The 21,450-nt window shown below is 37.9% G+C and overlaps 1 protein-coding gene across 1 annotated transcript; it reads left to right on the forward strand.

Moving 5' to 3' along the window:
* Positions 1-10,515: 10,515 nt before the first annotated feature.
* LOC107815079 (thioredoxin-like fold domain-containing protein MRL7L, chloroplastic) lies at positions 10,516-20,034 on the forward strand. The gene is made up of 7 exons (XM_075233014.1): positions 10,516-10,822; positions 12,552-12,746; positions 12,864-13,405; positions 19,033-19,114; positions 19,192-19,303; positions 19,410-19,562; positions 19,648-20,034. The coding sequence occupies exons 2-6, from the start codon at positions 12,555-12,557 to the stop codon at positions 19,523-19,525; spliced, it is 1,044 nt and encodes a 347-aa protein (XP_075089115.1). The 5' UTR covers positions 10,516-10,822; positions 12,552-12,554; the 3' UTR covers positions 19,526-19,562; positions 19,648-20,034.
* Positions 20,035-21,450: the final 1,416 nt, after the last annotated feature.

Consider the following 21,450-nt stretch of genomic DNA (forward strand, 5'->3'; position numbering starts at 1 on the left):
TTTTTGCTTGGACCAGAGTGTTGCCCCTAATATGAATTACCTCTCCTTGCTTGACTTGGCATCTCTCGAAGACTGATCGGAAGGTCTTTTTTTGGACTGTAACGTGGGATTTTGGATAGGGTTAAAAAGAAAGGATATCAAAGGCTCAAAACAATTCAAATGGGTTCAAAATTACAACTTTCGGAATCAGATTTCTTACAACAACCACAACTTCTGCCCCAATTTCTTTGCTTGGGGACTTTTTGAGTTTTTATTTGATGGGACCGAACCGTGAGGCTGCCTACGTATCCTTAAAAGGAATCAAGTCAAACATAGTTCATGACATAGGAATTGCTTCGTTTTTGTACTTTTCTCTCTCTCCTTTTTCTTCTTTTCCTCTTTTTTCTCTTTTTTTTCTTTTCTTTTCTTTTCTTTACTCTTTTTCTCTTTTTGTTGTTTTGTTGTTGTTTTTTCTTTTCTTCTTTTTTTTCAATTTCATTTTTCTTCTCTCCCTTTTTGTTCTTTTCTTTTCTCCTTTTTCTTTGCTTATCTTTCACGCTTGTGTTTCTGATCTTTGCTACTGATTCCGAAAGAGGGGTATGAAAGAAAATAAATGAGGCTCAAAGGGGTAACGAAGGATAAAGTGTTTAGATAGCAGAACAAAATGCCTTCGTCATTCCAATCTCCAAAACATGCCAAGTGCAAACTACACAATTAAACAGACCAAGGAAAACATTTGTAACATCTTTTGATTGTACTAGACTTGATAACCATATCCACACATTCGCCTTTTACATCTGTTAATTACCAAGCCCCATTGACAACACCCTCACTCTCATTACCACGAACGCCCCCCTAGAAATTTGGGGCAAACTTGCCATTATCTTCACCCGATGCAGCATGATGCATTTTAATAGTGTATTTTTATGTTCCACCTGCCCCAGTTTCACAAAATTCGGGCTTGAAGTGATCTCAAAATGCCTTCACTTATTTCCCTCCAATGTCCCTATATCTTCAACGTTGTTTCATTGCTTCGTGACTAAACTGACTTTTAAAACCAAGCTGAGAATTACGAGTGCATGTCATGTCACTAGAGTCAACAGGAAAATACTATAAAAGAAAAAGAGAACTAAACAAAAATGACTAAAAATAACAGAAAATTGCATTAGACAGATGGTGAAAGGGTTTGAACAACAAAACCAGCAAACTAAACTGAGTTACAACCCTAGAACAAACCTAGACAACACTAAAGGAGTTACTACGAAAAATAAACTAGGCAAAATAAAAGGATAGAAGGGTTTGAATTACAAGACAATATCCGGATTACAACCCTGAAAATAACCCGGACAGCAGAAATGACAATAAAATAAACCACCAAGACTCCTCTCCAGCTAGCCAAGAGATGAAGCGTCTTTCCAATTACCAAGCATGACATCTTAGCCACTGGGTTCCCCATCAATATTACCAAAACCATTAACAACCTCAATATTATTAACTTCAGTCCGCAAGTTCCCAAGAGGATTCACATGCTCCCTGTCACTATCATTGATCACAATTACCCCTTCTTGAATCATTCTTTCTATTTCCCTTTTCAAAGAACGACAATCTTCAATGCTATGCCCTTGGACATTAGAGTGGTACATGCATCATACAGTAGGATCAAAGCCTTTTGCATATGGGTCTGGAGTATAGCCGAGGAGCGGCTTAATCAGGCCAGAATGCTTTAACTTTTCAAACAAGCTTGTGTAGGACTCCCCAATTGGCGTGAAACTATTTCTTTGCCTTTGTTCCCTTCCCCGCCCCTATTTTCTAGGGTTGTTGGGTGCTCGAAAATGTTGTGAAGGCAAGAATGCATTATGTGGTGCTGGCGCTCGCCATAGGGAGTGACCTGTGGTTGGACATATGATCGAACATTGTTCAGAGGATGATACTGAGGTGGATTATGTGGAGCTCGGGGACAAGTTTGGGGTTGGAGTTGAGGCTGGGTATATTGGTGAAGCGGACCTTTTGGTCCACGTCGTGACTCTGAAACAACCATGGCAAAATCATCATGTTCCTTCTGACCCAGCAAGCTTCCTGTGTCGTTCTGAATTGCTTGTGTTGTGACTTTTAAAGCAGAATAACTCATGATCTTGCTAGACTTCAACCCATCTTCTACCATTTCTCCCATTTTTACCACATCATTAAAAGATCGACCCATAGCCGTGATCAAATGCCCAAAGTAAGTTGGTTCTTGAGCTTGAAGAAAGTACTCGACTATCTCTTTTTATTCCATGGGAGGATGGACTCTGGCAGCTTGCTCTCTCCATCTGAGCCCGTATTCCCTAAAGCTTTCATTAGGCCTCTTTTCTATCTTGTCGAGGGACATGCGATCTGGGACAATTTCTATATTGTACTGAAAGTGCCTGGCAAAGGCTTGAGCCATATTATCCCACGTGTACCACCTGCTAGCATCTTGGTGGGTGTACCACTCCAGAGCTGCCCTACTAAGACTCTGACTAAAATATGCCATCAATAATTTGTCTTTCCCACCGATGCCTCTCATCTTACTACAGTAACCTCTCAAGTAGACCACGGGATCTTCATGCCCGTCATACAAATCAAACTTTGGCATCTTAAACCCAGCAGGCAGTTGGACGTCAGGAAACAAACACAAGTCTTTGTAAGACACGCTCATCTGGCTCCCTATCCCTTGCATGCTTCTTTAAGACTGCTCTAAGATTTTCATCTTCCTGGATATCTCATCTTGCTCCACTGTCTTAGCAAGCTTTTCAGTTTCGCCGGGAGGCTCAAAATGAGGAGCGGGAGAGTATAAATCTGAGACTTTGAAAGTTGGTTCTGGTGCATAGTGTTGGGCACCAGAGACTTTGAACACAACCTCGTTAGAGGATCGAGGAAAAGTAGCTGAGGGAGGAGCTACAAGAGCATGAGTGGCCAAAAGAGCGGGATACAAGGTGGTTTTGGCGGGTAGAGTGTGAAAAGGTTGTGGGGTGATATCATCAGCAGTGGAAATCTGGATTTGGGATAGTGGTGGGATAGTTGCAGGGTTTTCGGTGTAGTTAGTGGGGAATGAAGGCGGAGGATGCCCCCTGATCCAAGACTGATACATTTCTGCCATCTGTTGTTTCACCCTTTGGAACTCCTCTTTCGATTCAGACTCTGACTCCACAAACTCCCTTGACGGGTCAACAACTCTTGTGCCCAAATTTTTGCTAGTCATGGCTACCTTGCCCTTTGGCCTTGTGTTGAATGGATGAGTTGTCTTAAGAACCACAAACCAACCACCCTTCTGCTCAATGAGGAGAACAAAAGGAACAAAATGAAGTCATCATGTTAGCGTTAGAGCATTTAACAGCTAAAAATATCACATTTCGTGCCATGCACCTAGCAATAATTTACGGTCCAAGAATGACTTCGAGGGTCACAAGGTCACTTGGCATCATCCCAATTTGTTCATTTCAACCTCTCTTCTCTTTGTTTTTCTGGTACTTGCTGGCTTGCCCATTTTCCTTCATTTCTTTTTCTTTTTTATTTTCATCACTCTTTTCTTTCTCTCATATCTCACATCCCATAATTTCACCTTTTTTTTCGTTTCCCCCTTTTTCTTTTTTTTTTTCCTTTTTCTCTTTTTCTTTTAATAATAATAAAAAAATGATTCGATCGAACCCTATGTAGGTTGCCTACGTATCATGACGCCGCATGAATCAGATCTTTGCGTAGTTTTGGAAGATCGAGAGTAAAGCACATAAACTAACGTATTCTTTTTCATTTTCATCTTTTTTTTTCTTTTTTACCTTAGTGACTAATCCGATGAGAAAAGAGAAATAAAAGAAGCAAATCCTTTTTTTTTTGAATTTTCTAGACTGAATGCTCTATAACCGATTCTAAACTCAAGCTTAATGAGCACATATTTTTTCTTTTTGAAATAAATACTCTATGGAAAATTATTAAGGAAAATCCCTACAAGAGAAAAAAATATTTTTTTGATTTTTTTTCTTTTTAAGAAGGAAATCTTAAGGCCAGACCAAAGAAAAATATTTTGAATTTTCACTTGATATCCTGAAGAAAAGACTTCGAAACAAGAAATGAAAAAGATAAAAAAAAAACTGTTTTTGGATTTGAATTTTGATTACCTAAGGAAGAAACTCCGAAAATAAACCAAAGAAAAAGTATTGTTGTTTTCTTTTTCTTATATGTACAATGTCCTAAAGTTCTAATAAAAATAAAATATTTTTTTCAAGTCATTTTTCATCAATTTTCCAAAGAAAAACCTCAACAGAAAATCTTTTTGGATTTTTGGATTTAATATCTTAAAAGAAAACTTTTAAAGAGGTACTAAAGAAAATTCTTTTTTTTTTTTGAATTTTTGGTCTTAATATACTAAAGGAAATATAAAAGCAATTTTTATTTTGATATTAATTGCCTAAAGGAAAAACAACCTCAAAGGAAATTTTTTTCATTTATAGAATTAGTATTCTAAAGAAAACTTATAACGAAAATATAAAAACGCAATTTTTTTTTTGACTTGTAATACATTTCCAAATACCAAATAAGGAATACAATAACAAAAGACTAGGCAAATTTAACTAGACTATTACAAACTCTAACATTACCTAAAAGACCGAATACTACTATACATGACTAGAAAGTAAAACATAAACAATTGACTCAAAAATATAAAATGACTCCTCGAGCAACTTCTGAATGCAGTGATCCTGACTAGATGTCCTAGGGCTTCGTCATGCTCCAACTCCGATAAATAAATCCACACCTGTATAAGAAAACTTGAACCAACACTATATGAGACGATAACATTCCCTACTAGACACATGCAAGACATAATTGAGGCTACTTTTGAAAAATGGCTTACTTGGCCAAAAGGTGGCTAGCAGTGCAAAATTTGGCTATGACCCCGCAAAGTCAAGAACCTAAGATTTACTAGGAAGACCGGACCCTAAGTGGGTTGCCTACGTATCCCGCCCCGAGAGACGAGAATCAGGTTCGCGTAGTTCGGGCAGATTGGATACGGGCGAGAATAAAGAAAAAACAACTGACGTATAGCAAACACATTTTTTTTCTTTTTTTTTTTCGAAAAATAATGAAACATATAAAATATTTTTGGATTTTCTTTTCTTTTTTTTTCGATTTTTGATTTTTGAAAAATGATAAAAAGTGCAAAATCTTTTTGAAGTTTCCATGCTCTTTTTTTCTTAATAAAATGTAACAAAATTATAATTGGGCCCTACTCGCTTCATCCTCACATTTCAGCCTCTCTTTTTTTTCTCTTTTTTTCCCTTTTTTTTCATTCGCCCTCAGTTATCATTGGTCCGCAAAATGACCCTTTTACCTTGAAGAAATGCAACATGTAGCACATAGGATGCATCAAGATGGTCTGTTATTTTGGGTACACCTGTCCTAGACAGACCCAACCCCTTTGTTGAGTCTCCAAAGTCAAAATGCACATGATGCAAACAAACGTTCCTACTAGGGATCCGGCATAAGGCTTTGTTATACTAGGTTTAAAACCTGAGTTTATTTGTTTTAGACCTGGCTTACCCGAGCAGACAACTCGAGCCGGGGGGGGGGGGCTGCGTACCAGTAATCAAAAGATATCCGGCTTTGCAACTTGTTCGAACCTCGTCCTATTTTGGATTTGACACTAACAGAAAGAAGTCATGACCAGCGTGCACTCCTCAGGAGAGGGAAAAGAGGGGTTTCGTAGCAGTTTATATACAGTTCAGATAATATCAAAGCGGTAAAAGCAACATTTAGCACATTAGGCCTGAACATGTAATAAAATCAGATAATAAATAAAGCCAAATATAACAATTTATCTAAGCTCGAATTCTGAACCCTAAACCAGAGATTCTGGGTTCGATTTCCCAGCAGAGTCGCCAGAGCTGTCACACCTCCTTTTTTACCTACACCCCCGGGAAAGGGTGTATAAAGGAGTTTTTCCACTTGAAGTGACAATCGAAATGAGATTTATTTATTTGAAGATTCAGAGTTGCCACTTGAGATAATTTGTGGTGTCCCAAGTCACCGGTTCAAAATCCTGAATCGAAGAAAATATTGACTCTGTTTAACAATCCGCGAACCAGAAATCCAGGTAAGGAATTCTGTTAACCCGAGAGAAGGTTTTAGGTATTCCCGAGTTCCGTGGTTTTAGCACGGCCGCTCAACTGTTATATTTAGCTTAGTTATCTGATTTTAAACAATTATGAACCTACGTGCAAATTTTGACTTTTAACCGCTTTATTCATTTTTAGAGAAAATTGCAACGTCATTAAAACACACCTCAAACCACGTCACATAAATGCACCCGCGGTCTTCGACATATTTCAGCATCGTTGAGATTTGAGTCACATAAATGCGCACCCGAATTTAGGAAATCAATTTATTAAAATAACGCGCCTAAAGCAATTATGCGTTTATACCCCACTCAATCCGTAAGCCCAAACATTTTCATGACCAAATAATATCCTTAGGCTCAAACAAACAATTTTTTACAAGTCTAATTTATTCCTTTTCTGTTCCACCATTAACAACTTCAAGACACTTACAGGGAATGCATATAACGGAACTACCAAAAAAAAATTAGATTTCAGAATATCCTAAACCAGTACTACAAATCATCATATATGCGTTTGTCTATCACTGAAGAGGTGCATAAGCATATAAGCGATAAAAGGTTCACAAATCATTCATCCTCCGATCAAAACAGTAAAAAAACTTAATCCAAACCATTCATACATTAGAGAGTAATAAATTGACGGAAATACACTTAAGCCAAACAGAGTATGAAAAACGAGGAACCAAACCTCAAAATGGATCAGCACCTTACTTATGAGGCAGTGTTAGACTCAGACACGACAAACCATGGATGGAGCTGAAACGGAACCCATGAACAATGACCACGGACAACCATGAAGCTCGCCGGAGAACTCAAAAATGGACAGAACTTTGACTGGGTGAGAACAGGGTAGAAACAGGCTGTCTAGGTTGGTTTTCTTAGCTGTGTTGCTGCGTTTTCCAGCAAAGCACTTGGCATAAGTTCTGGTTTTTCCGGTGGGGTTGGTTTCCGGCGAGGAGTCACTGGACGGAGTAGCAAGAGTCGTCGACGGGCTGGCGAGGTGTGATGGGGCGTTAGGCTGCTGGGAGCAGCTATCAGAATGAAGAAGAAGACCAGTGGGGAAAGGGGTCGTTTGGAGAAGGCCACGCGAAGGGGGGTGGGGGGTCGTGAAGAAGACGATGCAAGGGGGGTCAGGTTTCTCTGTTTTTGCGCAGCTTTTTCAGCTGCCACTTTCAGCTTTTCCTTTTTTTTCGTTTTCAGTCCTCCTTCGTTATCTCCCTTTTTTCGTCATCTTTTCGTTCAACTTTTTTTTGTTTCCTTTTTGTTTTTCAGCGTTTCGTTTTTCATGCGCAACCTTCGTTTCAGACCCCCTCCCCCTCGTTAGGTGTTAGCTTATTTATATATACATAGGTCTAGGTTAGTTTTTGTAGGGTTTTTAGGTTAATGGGTATGAGCCTAGGAATTATGGGCTTGACATTGTGGGCTAAGTCCATAATTAGGCCTTAAATTGGGTTGCTCGAGCCCAAGTTCTATTCTTTCCCTGCAAACGAGATTAAAAATACGGCCCCATTTATTAATTAATCCTACTATTCAAATAATTATTAAAATGAAACTAACCATTTAAACAGATCTATGTTTGGTATTTTCAAATATCATATTAAAATAAAAATACGATACTATTGTTGTATATATATTTTTAGATTAAAAATGACTACAAAATATTAATGAACCTATTTTTGTGATTTTTTATTTTCTTGTAATAAAATTAAAGTAAAAGAGTCAAAATTACTTAAAATATCTATATTATGCCTAAATTAAATATTTTACGCTAATATATGAAAAATCTTGGGGAGGGTCAAAAATCACATGTCTACAAAGTCTCCCCATTGCAATTGGCTTTTGGTCAGGAGCCAAATATTTCCCATCTTTGGATCTTTGGTTGTGCGATATATGTTCCAATTGCTCCACCAAAACGCACAAAGATGAGTCCTCAAAGAAGGTTGGGGATATATGTTGGATATGAATCTCCTTCTATTTAAAATATCTAGAGCCGATAACAAATCAATGTGAACAAGAGGTTCAAAAGATTATTCATTTACAAAATATTGCAAATCAATTGCCAAATGCATTCACTGACCTACCAAGGGTGACTAAGTCACATATTCCAGCTGCTAATGCTCCAATTCGAGTTGATATCCCGGCAGGACAATTAATTAAAGCAAATGAGTCTAAGCCATGCTTGAAACGTGGTAGACCAATCGGTTCTAAAGATAAAAATCCTCGAAGAAGAAAAGGAGCAAGTGATCAAAGTGAACATAACACAGAGGTAGTGGCTCAAGAAGAGCCCCAAGACGTAACAAATTATAAGACCTTAGGGGAGGTCTAGGTACCTTAAAATAATAAAAATAAAGAGATATCAATAAGTTACGTCTCAACCGGGAAAAGATGAAACCGAAATAATATTGTTATCGATAACATTTTTGCTTATAATGTTGCTGTTGAAATAATGCAACAAGATGAGGATCTTGAACCAAAATCTATCAATGAATGTAGACAGAGAAATGATTGGCCAAAATGGAAAGATGCTATCCAGGCAGAGTTAACTTCACTTGGAAAACGTGAAGTCTTCGGACCCATAGTTCGAACACCTAAAAGCATAAAGCCAGTAGGGTATAAATCAGTTTTTGTGCGAAAACGAAATGATAAAAATGAAGTCGTTAGATATAAAGCGCGACTTGTGGCACAAGGGTTTTCCCAAAGGCCTGAAATTGATTATATGGAGACATATTCTCCTGTAGTGGATGCTATCACCTTCAGGTATCTCATAAATATGACAGTGCAAGAAAAACTTGATATGCATCTAATGGATGTTGTTACAGCCTATTTGTATGGATCATTAGACAACGAAATTTTTATGAAAGTACCTGAGGGATTTAAAGTGCCAGAAGCATATAAAAGTTTTCGAGAAACTTGTTCAATAAAGCTTCAGAAATCTTTATACGGATTGAAACAATCAGGTCGTATGTGGTACAATCGCCTGAGTGAATACCTGTTGAAAGAAGGGTACAAGAATGATCCAATTTGTCCTTGTGTTTTTATAAAAAGGTCTGGATTTGAATTTGTCCGTGTATGTTGATGATTTAAATATCATTGGAACTCCTGGGGAGCTTCCAAAAATAGTAGACTGTTTGAAGAAAGAATTTGAAATGAAAGATCTTGGAAAGACAAAATTTTGTCTTGGTCTACAAATTGAGTATATGAAAGATGGAATATTTGTCCATCAATCAACATACACCAAAAAGATTTTAAAGCGATTCTATATGGATAACGCACATCCATTGAGTACCCCGATGGTTGTGAGATCACTTGATATAAAGAAAGATCCATTCCGACCTCATGAAAATGATGAAGAGCTTCTTGGTGCCGAAGTACCATATCTTAGTGTAATTGGGGCATTAATGTATCTTGCCAATAATTTCCGAACAGATATAGCTTTCTCAGTAAGCTTATTGGCAAGATTTAGTACTTCGCCAACACAAAGACACTGGAATGATATTAAACATATATTCAGATACCTCCAAGGGACCATTGATATGAGTTTATTTTATACAAATGAATCCAAGCCATCATTTATTGGTTATGCAGATGCAGGATATTTGTCTGATCCACACAAAGGTCGATCTCAGATAGGCTATTTATTTACAAGTGGAGGTACAGCCATATCATGGCGTTCGACAAAACAAACTATGGTTGCTACTTCTTCAAATCATGTAGAGATAATAGCCATTCACGAAGCAAGTCGAGAATGCGTTTGGTTAAGATCTATAACTCAACACATTCAGCAAACATGTGGTCTTTCTTCGAAAGAGAATATTCCAACAATATTGTATGAAGACAATGCTGCATGCATAGCTCAATTGAAAGGAGGATATATCAAAGGAGATAGAACAAAACACATTTCACCGAAATTCTTTTTCACTCATGATCTTCAGATGAATGGTGAAATAGATGTACAACAAGTTCGTTCAAGTGATAATTTGGCTGATCTGTTCACTAAGGCGTTACCAACCTCAATATTTAAAAAGCTGATATATAAGATTGGAATGCGTCGTCTTCGAGACATTAAGTGATTTTTCATCAGGGGGAGTAACTACACGCTGCACTCTTTTTCTTAACCAAGGTTTTGTCCCACCGGGTTTTCCTGGTAAGATTTTTAATGAGGCAGCAAACAATGCATATTATAAATAACTATGTACATCCCAATATTTTTTTTGTAAGTTTTTAATGAGGCACATTATCTTACATGGACATCCAAGGGGAGTATTATGAATAGTTTGTATATTGGATACTACTTTGGATACTACATTGGATGCTACATTGGATGCCCATATTGTGAATAACTTAAAGATTAAATTTCCTACTTTATGCCTATAAAAGGTCATGTAATTGCAATGGAAAAATACACCAAAGTGAAAGAAGAAAACACTTCTGCCTTCTTTCTATCTCTTCTAATTTACATTTTACAGCATTACTTTTATTTTATAACAATATATATATTTTAGAGAAATTTCCACTCGCTTATCACTAAACTCTCCTCAGAAGTCATAAAATCTGCAGTTTCATCCACGGGATTTCACTCCATTATAGTACACCTTTTAACTAACATTTCCCTCTCTTTCTTGAATCCTTTCATTATCTCTTTGGTTTTGCAGAAAGTTTGGGAGAGTTGTGTATCGCACCAGCTCAAGAAACACTAATTATTCTGACCAAGTAAGAATTCTTCAACTTCTCCCTCCCCTTAAGCTGAATTTTCTGTAATTTCCTTCTGGGTTCTCCGTTTGAAATGGGTTTGGGGGGGGGGGGGGCGTTAAAGTCTCTGTCTTTTTTCCTCCCCAGAATCTCCTGTTTGAAGTATGGTTTGGATGCTACGCATAAATCAATTTGTTCTTTTAAATTTGTTGTATACTCCAAGTTTAACTGCTGTGCACGTTTTGCTTGTTGTTTTCGACATTTGAATTTGGATTGAAGCTAGGTCTTTTTTTTTTCTTCTTTTCTTTCAGTCACAAACTTCACTAATATGCTGTTTGTTATTTTATTTCCTTTTTTTGGAAAGTTGCCCCACTTGAATTTGTGGCAGTACATGATGTTCAATTTGAATCTTGTATAAATATGTGGTGACCATTGAGAATAACAAAATAACATTCGTAAAACCCAAGTATCGAGATAAGTATGAAAGTTGTGTATGAATTAGGGGTCTTTTCTCCTAGTGGTAACTGTAATTGGTGGCCTAAAACTGGAAATGGATGAGAGAGCTATATTCTATTTGTTTATTTGATAACAGTTTCTAGTAAATTAGTGGATTTCCGTAGACGTTGGGGGCTTAGGAGCAGGGGTTCTAACTGCTATGCACTTCATTGTTGCGCCCTCGGTAAGACTGAATATGCAAATGCATTTTAATCAGGGATTTTTCCCTTCTTGGACTGCAGTATTAACTTATGACCACTGGGTTGATTATCAAGTACGCTACTTGATTATCATTTTTCTATAGCTGCTGATGCACACCCAAGTTGCGAAATGTTATATAATAGGTGTAGTGCGCTAGTTACTCATGTGGATAGAGTTTACGAGTAATACCAGGATAGGTTCCACTTAACAAATTCAAGGTCTAAGAGCTATGTGAGACTGAGCACTACATCAGTGCTCTAGTGCGCTAAGTTGCCTGGAACATATACATGCTACAAGGACCTGCGACATGAAAACGAGTTGATTTATACAGTTGTATATAGGGAACACATGACTAGATGACAGAAAACTAAGTATTTCAAATTGAGATGTGTCTCTGATGATCGTAAAGATGTTATTTGCTTTCTCAATCGCGATTTCTGGTGAAAATGAAGTTCGCCGTTTCTCATATTGTTGAGACACATCTCAATTTGAAATACTGGTGCAATTCGCAATTGGGTGGTAGCTATTTCGTCAGTTGTACCATTTAATTGACACTGCACCTTTTTCCCTTTGGTCTTGTGGTTATCTTAAAGAGTTCCTTTCTGTACTCTCAATAGCGCTTGTTGAGGAAATGGAGTTCACCGTTCCTCTTATACTAATAGCCGAGGAATGACAAAAAAAATACAGAGAAAATGCATAATACGTCTAAGCTTCAATTCATGAACTATGTTGAATTCCATTTGACCTTAAAACCAGTTGTTGTAGGTCCAACATAGGATACTGGATAAGAAAACACTGATAAAATAAGTCGGAAAATGAAAAATAGAAGAGTCCCTGTGTTTCAATAAAACCGTTATAAAGGCCAGTGGTGACCTAAGAGGGCTGGATCACGCTGGGTCTGATGTACGCAGCCTTAACCGTTATGAACTTGAAATTTAGCAAATGGGATAATTGCATGTCATAACTATATTTTCTCTCCCTTATCTTTGTTTAGATATTGCACAGAATTTCTCTTATGGTAAGTTACAATTTTTTTTTTTTTTTGATTTTCTAGTCAATGGAATTACAACACAGTCTAAGGCTGCAGCGTTTGACCCCACCTTTAGAGGAGAAATGCCTGAGAAGCTTCTCTTCAGTGTTTGGAATTGTTCCTCAAAGGAGAAACAAACTGAGAAGTTCTATCATATCTTCATCGACTTTGAATTATTCTGGCCAGTCAGCACCAAGATTTTGGACATCCCAGTTGCTGGTATGCTCTTCTCTCCACTTCCTTTCTTATTTGTTTGGACTACATCATTGCCGTTAATCTCTATTACATGTTCATATTCTTCAAGATCCCTGCTTTGACAATGAAGTGTAAAATCAGGTTCATGGTCTCAGACAAAAGGGATTAAAAGCTTCGAAGCTAGAAGAGTTGCTAAAATTTGGTAATGGAGAGGAAGATTCAGGAGATGAATCTGAATCTGATTCTGAATCTGATGGAGGTCATAAGAGGGATGATTACTTTCATATGGATGAGGATGAAAGGCGGGAATGGCGGCGGAAGATAAGGGATGTCATTAAAATGTCTCCTGATGTTGAGGAAGAGGTAGATCTTGTTGAGAAAAGAAAAAAGATGCAAAAGCTTTTGGCTGATTACCCTCTTGTTGTTGAAGAGGAAGACCCTGATTGGCCAGAAGATGCAGATGGGCGGGGTTTTAACTTGGATCAATTCTTTAACAAGATCACTATCAAGAACGTTAAGAAAGATAATGATGATGATGAGAATTATGACAGTGACAATGAAGTGGTATGGCAAGATGATGATTATATTCGTCCAATTAAGGACTTAACCACTGCAGAATGGGAGGAGGCTGTGTTTAAGGACATCAGTCCTCTTATTATACTTGTTCATAATCGTTACAAAAGGTGATCTCTCAACTCCTCTACATTTCTCATTAATGATGTAGCCTTTGACTTAGATATGAAAGGCAGTTCTGTCAGTTGTTAGATAAGGGCACTTGCTTTCACTGCTATCTCTTTTTTGTTTCTCGTCCATGTTCCTGAAAGTTAAAATCTACTTGCTTCTCTGATGGTCTAGGGGTTATCTGTTGTCTGTATTTATGCGACGCATAAATACAGACAATCAAATTCTTTTATTACATTGTAGCTTACATATGCATATGCATATCCATATCCATATCCATTCTCTAGATTTCTTTACTCTTCACCATACTATAAGAGAGCAAAGAGGTGAAAGGTGAAAGAAAGTCCAATGTGCAGACTCTCGGTTAACTTTACTGCCGAGAGGAAGAGTCCTTTAAATATTTCTTATGTACAAGGATTCAGTTACACAAGTCCTATAATCTCTCTAGATTTTAATTTGAAGATATACAACAAATCATAACAGTAATTCAAAATACAAAGTTGATTCAAAATAGGAGAGAATATCTGCTAGTAGTTAACTTAATCTTTTGCTGGTTCTTGGATTTGCTGGGAGAGGAATTCTCGGTCAATACCCCCCGGCAAGTGGATGGTGAGGGTCGAACAAGTAGCTTGGATTTTAGCAGATTGAATCTAGCTGTTCCGAGAGCTTTTGTAAAAATATCTGCTATTTGATTTTGAGAACTAACAAAGCGAACAACAAGTGAATTATCATCGACTTTTTCCCGTACGAAATGATAATCAAGTTTAATGTGCTTCGACCGTTGATGAATGACAAGATTGGTAGAGATAAAGGTAGCACTTAAGTTGTCGCAGAGTAGAATCGGAGGTTGGTTAAGAGGAGCATGCAACTCATGTAAGAGTTGCTGGACCCAAATAATTTCAGTAGCAGCAAATGCAAGAGCTCGATATTCAGCTTCGGTACTAGAGCGAGCGACAACCTTTTGCTTTTTAGAGCACCAGCTTACTAAATTACCACCATAGTAAAGAGCAAAATCATGTTGAGAACGACTATCATCTAGGTCAGAAATCCATCCAGTATCAGAGAAAGCAACTAGGCCGGAGTCTGTGGATGAGTGAAAGTAAAGACCATGGTGAAGGGTGCCTTTAAGATATCGAAGAATACGCTTAACTGCAGCCCAATGGGTGATGCATAAATTGACACACCCGATTGGCAGCATAGCAAATTTCGGGGCGGGTAATGGTGGCATATTGAAGAGGCCCAACAATGTGGCGATATAGGTGAGGATCAGGGAGAGGATCGCCGTCATGGACAAGACGAGACCCTGGTGTAGATGGAGTGGAGATCGGTTTGGCATTAGCCATCTTGGCACGTACAAGGACATCTCTGATGTATTTTTGTTGGGTGAGAAAAATGGTATCCTTATTTCTGGTAACTTCAATGCCAAGGAAAAAATGAAGATCACCAAGGTCCTTCAAAGAGAAGGCAGCATGAAGTGTTTTAGTAAATTGAGTAATGAACCGAGGATTGCTTCCCGTAACAATAAGGTCATCAACATACACTAGGATATAAGTAATATCATTGGGTGATTTTCTAACAAATAGAGAACAATCTGATAAGCATGATTTAAAACCATGAGATAGGAGAAAATTTTTGAGCTTGGTAAACCATGCTCGAGGAGCCTGTTTTAGGCCATAAAGAGCCTTTTTGAGTAGGCACACATGGTTGGGGTATTGGGGATGAACAAATCCCTTTGGCTGCTCCATAAATACCTGCTCATTAAGGTCACCATTTAAGAATGCATTGTTAATATCAAGTTGATGCAAGGGCCAACCTTTAGTGAGGGCAATAGAGAGAACTAGCCTAATGGTGGTTGGTTTGATGACAGGACTGAAGGTATAAAAATAGTCAATGCCTTCTTCTTGATGAAACCCCTTTGCCACTAAACGAGCTTTATAGCACTCAATGGAGCCATCAACTTTATATTTGATCTTGTAAACCCACTTACAACCAACAATATTAGAGTTAGGAGGCGGTGGAACAAGTTGCCATGTATTATTTCGCATAAGAGCAGAAAATTCTGTTTGCATAGCTTGTTGCCATTGAGGAAGTTTGGAAGCCTGGTTAAAACTTTTGGGTTTGTCAATAGGTAGAGGATCAACTAGAAGGGAGTGTTTGGATGTGGTGAGAGCTTTTGGGGCTAAAGAGTTGGTTTTGGAGCGGGTTATCATTTGATGGTGAGAGTTGTCTGGTGGTCGAAAATATGAAGGAGTTGTGGAGTAGTAAGTGGGAGAAGGATGCCGAGAGTTAACTGGAGGTGGGGAAGGTGAAGAGTAGTTGTTGGAAGGAAAGGCAGAAGGTGATTCAGTGGGTGGCAAAGATTGAGAAGAGGTGATTACCTGTGTGCTTGTCGAAGAACAACATCTCGAGTAGTCGTTGACAATTGGGTTGCAGCTTGCGGAGGTGGAGGCAAGGAGGCAGCTTGTTGGAGCAATGTGGCAGGGACTGTAGATTATAAGGAGCATAATGTGGAGGAGGGGTTAGATGGCACATGATGACACATATAACCCTTGTGTTTGGAGCTATAACCTATAAAGATACATGGCTGAGAACAAAATTCAAACTTGTGTTTATTGTAAGGACGAAGAAAAGGAAAACAAAGACAACCAAAAGTTTTTAGAAAACCATAATCTGGTGGACGACCATATAGGCATCGGTAAGGTGAAGAGTGGTTTAGGATGGGGGTGATGGTACGGTTAGAGAGATATGAAATGCTGGTTCCCAAAAGGACAATGGGAGAGAAGCATGGGCAAGAAGAGATAATCCTTTTTCGACAATAATGCGATTGCGTCGCTCTGGAGCACCATTCTATTCTTGTGTGTGCGGACATGAAACTCGATGTTGAATGCCTAGAGTTTGAAGATGAGAGGAAACATTACAAAATTCACCTCCCCAATCAGTTTGTAGACATTTTATTTTGACATTGAATTGGGTTTCAACCATGGTATGGAATTGTTTAAAAATAGTAAGCACATCTGATTTTTGATGGATAAAGTAAATCCAAATAAACTTGGTACAATCATCCAAAAATAAAATAAAATACCGAGTCCCATTAATAGAATTGATAGGAGCCGGGCCCCAAACATCTGAATACACAAGATCAAAAGGACGCATACTAGATTCATGACGATGAACTAATGGAAGACGATGACTCTTGCCCATTTGACATGGCGCACAAACATTAGGAAAACTAAAATTTGAAACAGGAAGATTATATGTAGAGACAAGACGACGCAGTGTGGCTTCGTTGGGATGAGCCAATCTGCGGTGCCATCCAACAAGGGTAGTGCGTTCACCAAGAAAGGCCATAGGCGGTGATTTTGTGGAGGTTGATGTAGGTGGTGGAGTGAGGCGATACAAGTCATTGTCAACGACTCCCCGAAGTACTGTTTTGCCCTGCAAATTCTTGACAAAGCACTCATTAGCATGAAACTCAACAAAGACATTATTATCACGAGTGAGTTTGGAAATACTTAAGAGACTTTTTGTGAGCTTGGGAACATCAAGAATATTAGAGAGTTTGACACTTTTAGGACTAGCAGACAGAACTTTAGAGCCAATATGCGAAATATTTAGTTACATACCATTGCCGACCACAAGTTGATCATCTCCATTATACTCCGAGTTGATGGATAGGTTAGCTAGATCTGGAGTGACATGGTGAGAGGCACCCGAGTCGAAGTACCATGCTGGATCAACAATTGTAGATGGAGAAGCATAGTTGGCCTGTGGTTTGGAGAGGGGTCCACGTATAGTAGACATGGCAGAAGGATGTGAAGAAGCTATTGTGGACTGAGTGTTGGTGCGTGTGGGAGGGTAGGCAGTAATGTCAAGGCGTTGATAGCAGTTACGCGCTTCATGTCCAGATTTCCCACATATTTGGCAGTGAGAGCGACGACGATTTAGGCGTGAATTTGAATAACTAGACTGCTTTTGCGTAAGAGCAGGTGCCCGAGAGGTTTTGGCTAAGTTGGCAGTGGGCATAGAAGAATCTGAAGTAAGTTGAGCCTCTTCATTTATTCGTTCTTCTTCTTGAAGAAGAAGTCCGAGTAGGTCTGTGGGATTAATAGGTTCAACTCGCAAGTTAAGAGCTGCACGAAAAGAACCAAAAGACGAGTCCAGGCCATAGAGAATATATGAAACAAAATCATCATCCGAAACAATTTGAGAGCTTTCGCCTAAAGCATCGGCTAAAGCACGTTTCTTTTCAAAGTATTCAAGGATAGAGAGAGATCCTTTTTGAAGAGAATGAAGTTGCCATTTAAGTTGTCGCACACGGGATTTTGCTTGGGTTTGGAAAAGGCGTTCAATTGTGTTCCATGCTTCATAAGAGGATTTGGCAGTGATTACATGAGGAAGCAGGGGGTCTGAAATTGTTTGTTTGAGCCAGAGAAGGACGTAGAGATCACGTTGGTGCCAATCTTCATATTTCGGATTTGGAACAGTAACAGGTTGTTCAGTTGGAGCACTTTGAGTTGTTGTAGTAGCAGGTGGCGGGTTGTAGGATAGAACAAAAGAATGAAGACGAAAAATTTGGAGAGCATTCATAACATTACTCTTCCAAATCTGAAAGTTATTGCGATCAAGCTTTGGAGAGAGATTTGGTAAATGATATGTAGTTTTATCAGAAGATGATCCCTGAGTGCATATGCATATCCATATCCATATCCATTCTCTAGATTTCTTTACTCTTCACCATACTATAAGAGAGCAAAGAGGTGAAAGGTGAAAGAAAGTCCAATGTGCAGACTCTCGGTTAACTTTACTGCCGAGAGGAAGAGTCCTTTAAATATTTCTTATGTACAAGGATTCAGTTACACAAGTCCTATAATCTCTCTAGATTTTAATTTGAAGATATACAACAAATCATAACAGTAATTCAAAATACAAAGTTGATTCAAAATAGGAGAGAATATCTGCTAGTAGTTAACTAAATTTTTTGCTGGTTCGTGGATTTGCTGGGAGAGGAATTCTCGGTCAATACGTACTAATGCATACACTTTGAAGTCTCTCCCACTTATTCACAATTAGGACAGAAAAGTCAGACGTGTAGTAAACTAAATTAATTGGTGAGTCCTGTTTAAATTAGAGTGCTAAAACAAAGGTGAATTCTGTTCATTCTTGTCAGTCCATATCAGCTTAGAGGAGAATGGCACCGAATTCACTAATTTTTTCCTTTCACTTTTATATCTTTTCATAAATATCATTCTTTTATGTGAAAGTGACCTGGTAAACTTTTACTACAAAGAGTTTTTACTCAAAAATATTGGAAGACTTGGCATTTTAGAGATAACATTTCTAGAAGAGATCAGCATAACTTATTTCACAAATAACCCGAACTTTATTTGTGTATTTTTCATGATGGCAATCTCTCTCTGCTGTTCTTTGAGATCATTTTCATTTGACGAAAAACCATGTATTTTCCTTTATTTGAAGGGATTTCCTAGCATAAAATTGGTTACTTGCTGAACCATATAAAACAAAAGGCTAAAGTAGGTTTTTCAAAGTGCACAAGTCTCTCTCAATAACTTACTTTAGAACAAAGTAAGTCTTTTGAATACTATCTTATGAAGCTCTGTGTTACACACAGGCCAAAGGAAAATGAAATGGTTCGTGATGAATTGGAGAAGGCTGTCCACATCATCTGGAACTGCAGACTACCATCTCCAAGGGTAATAAGTTAAATCATTTAACTTTTAAACAATTATATTCCAAACACACTATTGATAGTTTCTTTTTTTCTCTGTAGTGTGTAGCAATTGATGCTATTGTTGAAGTTGACTTGGTGTCTGCTTTACAAGTCTCTGTTTTCCCCGAGCTCATCTTTACTAAAGCAGGGAAAATCATGCACCGCGAGAAAGGTTAAAGTCTATCTAATGGAATATTGCTTTTGACATTTGTCGCTTGATCTCAAATCCTCATTTTATCTCTAATCTTCTTTTTTCCTTTAATTCTTGAGTTGAGTAGTGAACCGAACAGCAGACGAGTTGTCCAAAATGATGGCATTCTTCTATTATGGAGCTGCCAAGCCACCTTGTCTCAGTAGCATCGGGAATGCTGAAGAGCCGATCCCTATAATCTAAGCAAGCGATTATAAGTGTCAGACAAGTCTCCGGCCAGGTCTATTTAAACAACATTTAGTAGTTAAAACTCGGAATTTTTTTGTTCTAAATTGTCATGAGTGTAATACGTATCGATCCTACAGGGGCAGGGATGAGGTTTGGCTGTAAACGAAATCATTAAGATGGGCCGGGATGTCCTTACTGAGCTCTTGCTCGTGTTCTTCAAGATTTTTGCTGGTTCCTCGGGTGCTTATCGTTGGTGCAGTGGCCCCCTAGTCTATTGCTTGCGCAAGTGTGATAGCTGTATGGCATGCGATTTATGTACATTACTCCAACTTATTTAGTACCCAGGAAGCAGATATATCTCAATTCTCGTCCAAAATCGTTTTAGACTAGGTTTATTGTCACTTTGTAAAAATGGGGCTTGGACAGTGGCAACTATATTCTAGATCCTATTTTTTCACATTTTCACAAATATGACTTTTTACTCAAATCGAATAAATTAAAACCAAGGTCAACTGGTTTTGAAATCCTGTCAGGTGTATATCATGATTCATTTGGTAAAATTTCATAACTAGAACGCATCCATTATGTACTATGAATGGCTACGGAAGTAATTTGGAATTTTCTCTATAGATTAAGAAAATTGAATCATATCTCGTTCATACATATTTCTCGCCTTAATTTTACTCTTTTCTTGTTCCCAAGCAAGCATTCAAATCTCAAATCCTTAAAACATCATTCTCAAGTACTTATATACTGTGACCGACGATTTCTGGCGAAAGGGTACATAGTAGTTATCTTTTTCACTTTTATAAAAGTTCTTTGTCTAAAATTAGGGCAAAAAGATCCAACATATTCTATGTCACGATAACATATTAGAGCCTTTTGAGTACGCAAAAAGTTTGTCTGCGAACTACCGGACTGTGAAATAAATTGTACTGCTAACATGTATTTCAGTGCTCTTACTATTGTTACCAACAATATAACGAATGCAGTCGATAATAAAGATCGATATTCGGCATATAAATCAACTCAGCATAGTACCAATGTGCACATTAGATATGTATCGAATCTATTCCGTTTAAACGAATTGGTGACTGAAGTCTTACCAATCTTCTTGGGGGATAAAAGATGAGAGAGTTATTTTGGAATAAGTAAAGATACAATTAAAAACATGGAATTAATTTGCAGTCTCTAGTGATGGATTATTATATGCAGCGGAAGCAATCCCAGTATCAAAATCACATGTAATTTAGACAACTAGCATAAACGGGATTTCACGGGTTACCTCTTGAAGCGTGAACATATCTCTTCTACCACGTGAGCCTTCAGTTCCATAACTTCTCAATGGAATCTCCATCACCCGCACAATCGTGATCCTCGAACGTTCCACGGTCTTCTACTGTGTTACCCAAATAATACCCGAAAATAGCAATTTCGTGTGGGCGAAATTTCTAGGAAAACTTGGCTGAAAATTTCAGCCACCATGTACTCATCCCTCTAGGTGGAAAACCTTATGTATTTATAGCACAAGTTTTAAGGGTTAAGACCCTTTTCCAAAACATGTTAGGTTTTCTTTTCCACCAGAAAAAGGATTCCTTTATTTCCTATTATTTAGGCACAGTAGGGACCACAGAATTTAATTAACAAGGCTTCCAATTATGGAATTAATTTGTAATTTTCGAAATTAATATCCACCATAATTAATTACGAATTATTCCACTAAAAATTCGTAATTACACTCCTTATTCAATTTCGAAATTCATCCATTAAATCTTGTTTAACTCCCCATGTTAAGATTCAGATACGAATCAATTAAATTAAATTACTGACGATTTAATTTATTGATTATTTCCTTTAGACTTTCGCTTAACTTATTTCATGTGTCGGATACAAAATCCACCGGCCGGGTTTACACATGAAAACTTATAAGCTTTCGTAAA

This window comes from Nicotiana tabacum, chromosome 16, assembly GCF_000715075.1.
Source record: "Nicotiana tabacum cultivar K326 chromosome 16, ASM71507v2, whole genome shotgun sequence".
Lineage (NCBI taxonomy): Eukaryota > Viridiplantae > Streptophyta > Magnoliopsida > Solanales > Solanaceae > Nicotiana > Nicotiana tabacum.

Excerpts from the sequence above, each read along its gene's own strand:
- LOC107815079 (XM_075233014.1), top strand. The coding sequence starts at position 12,555 with ATGGAATTACAACACAGTCTAAGGCTGCAGCGTTTGACCCCACCTTTA. Across the intron at positions 12,747-12,863 it reads TTTGGACATCCCAGTTGCTG|GTTCATGGTCTCAGACAAAA; the intron begins GTATGCTCTTCT and ends GTGTAAAATCAG. Across the intron at positions 13,406-19,032 it reads GTTCATAATCGTTACAAAAG|GCCAAAGGAAAATGAAATGG; the intron begins GTGATCTCTCAA and ends TGTTACACACAG.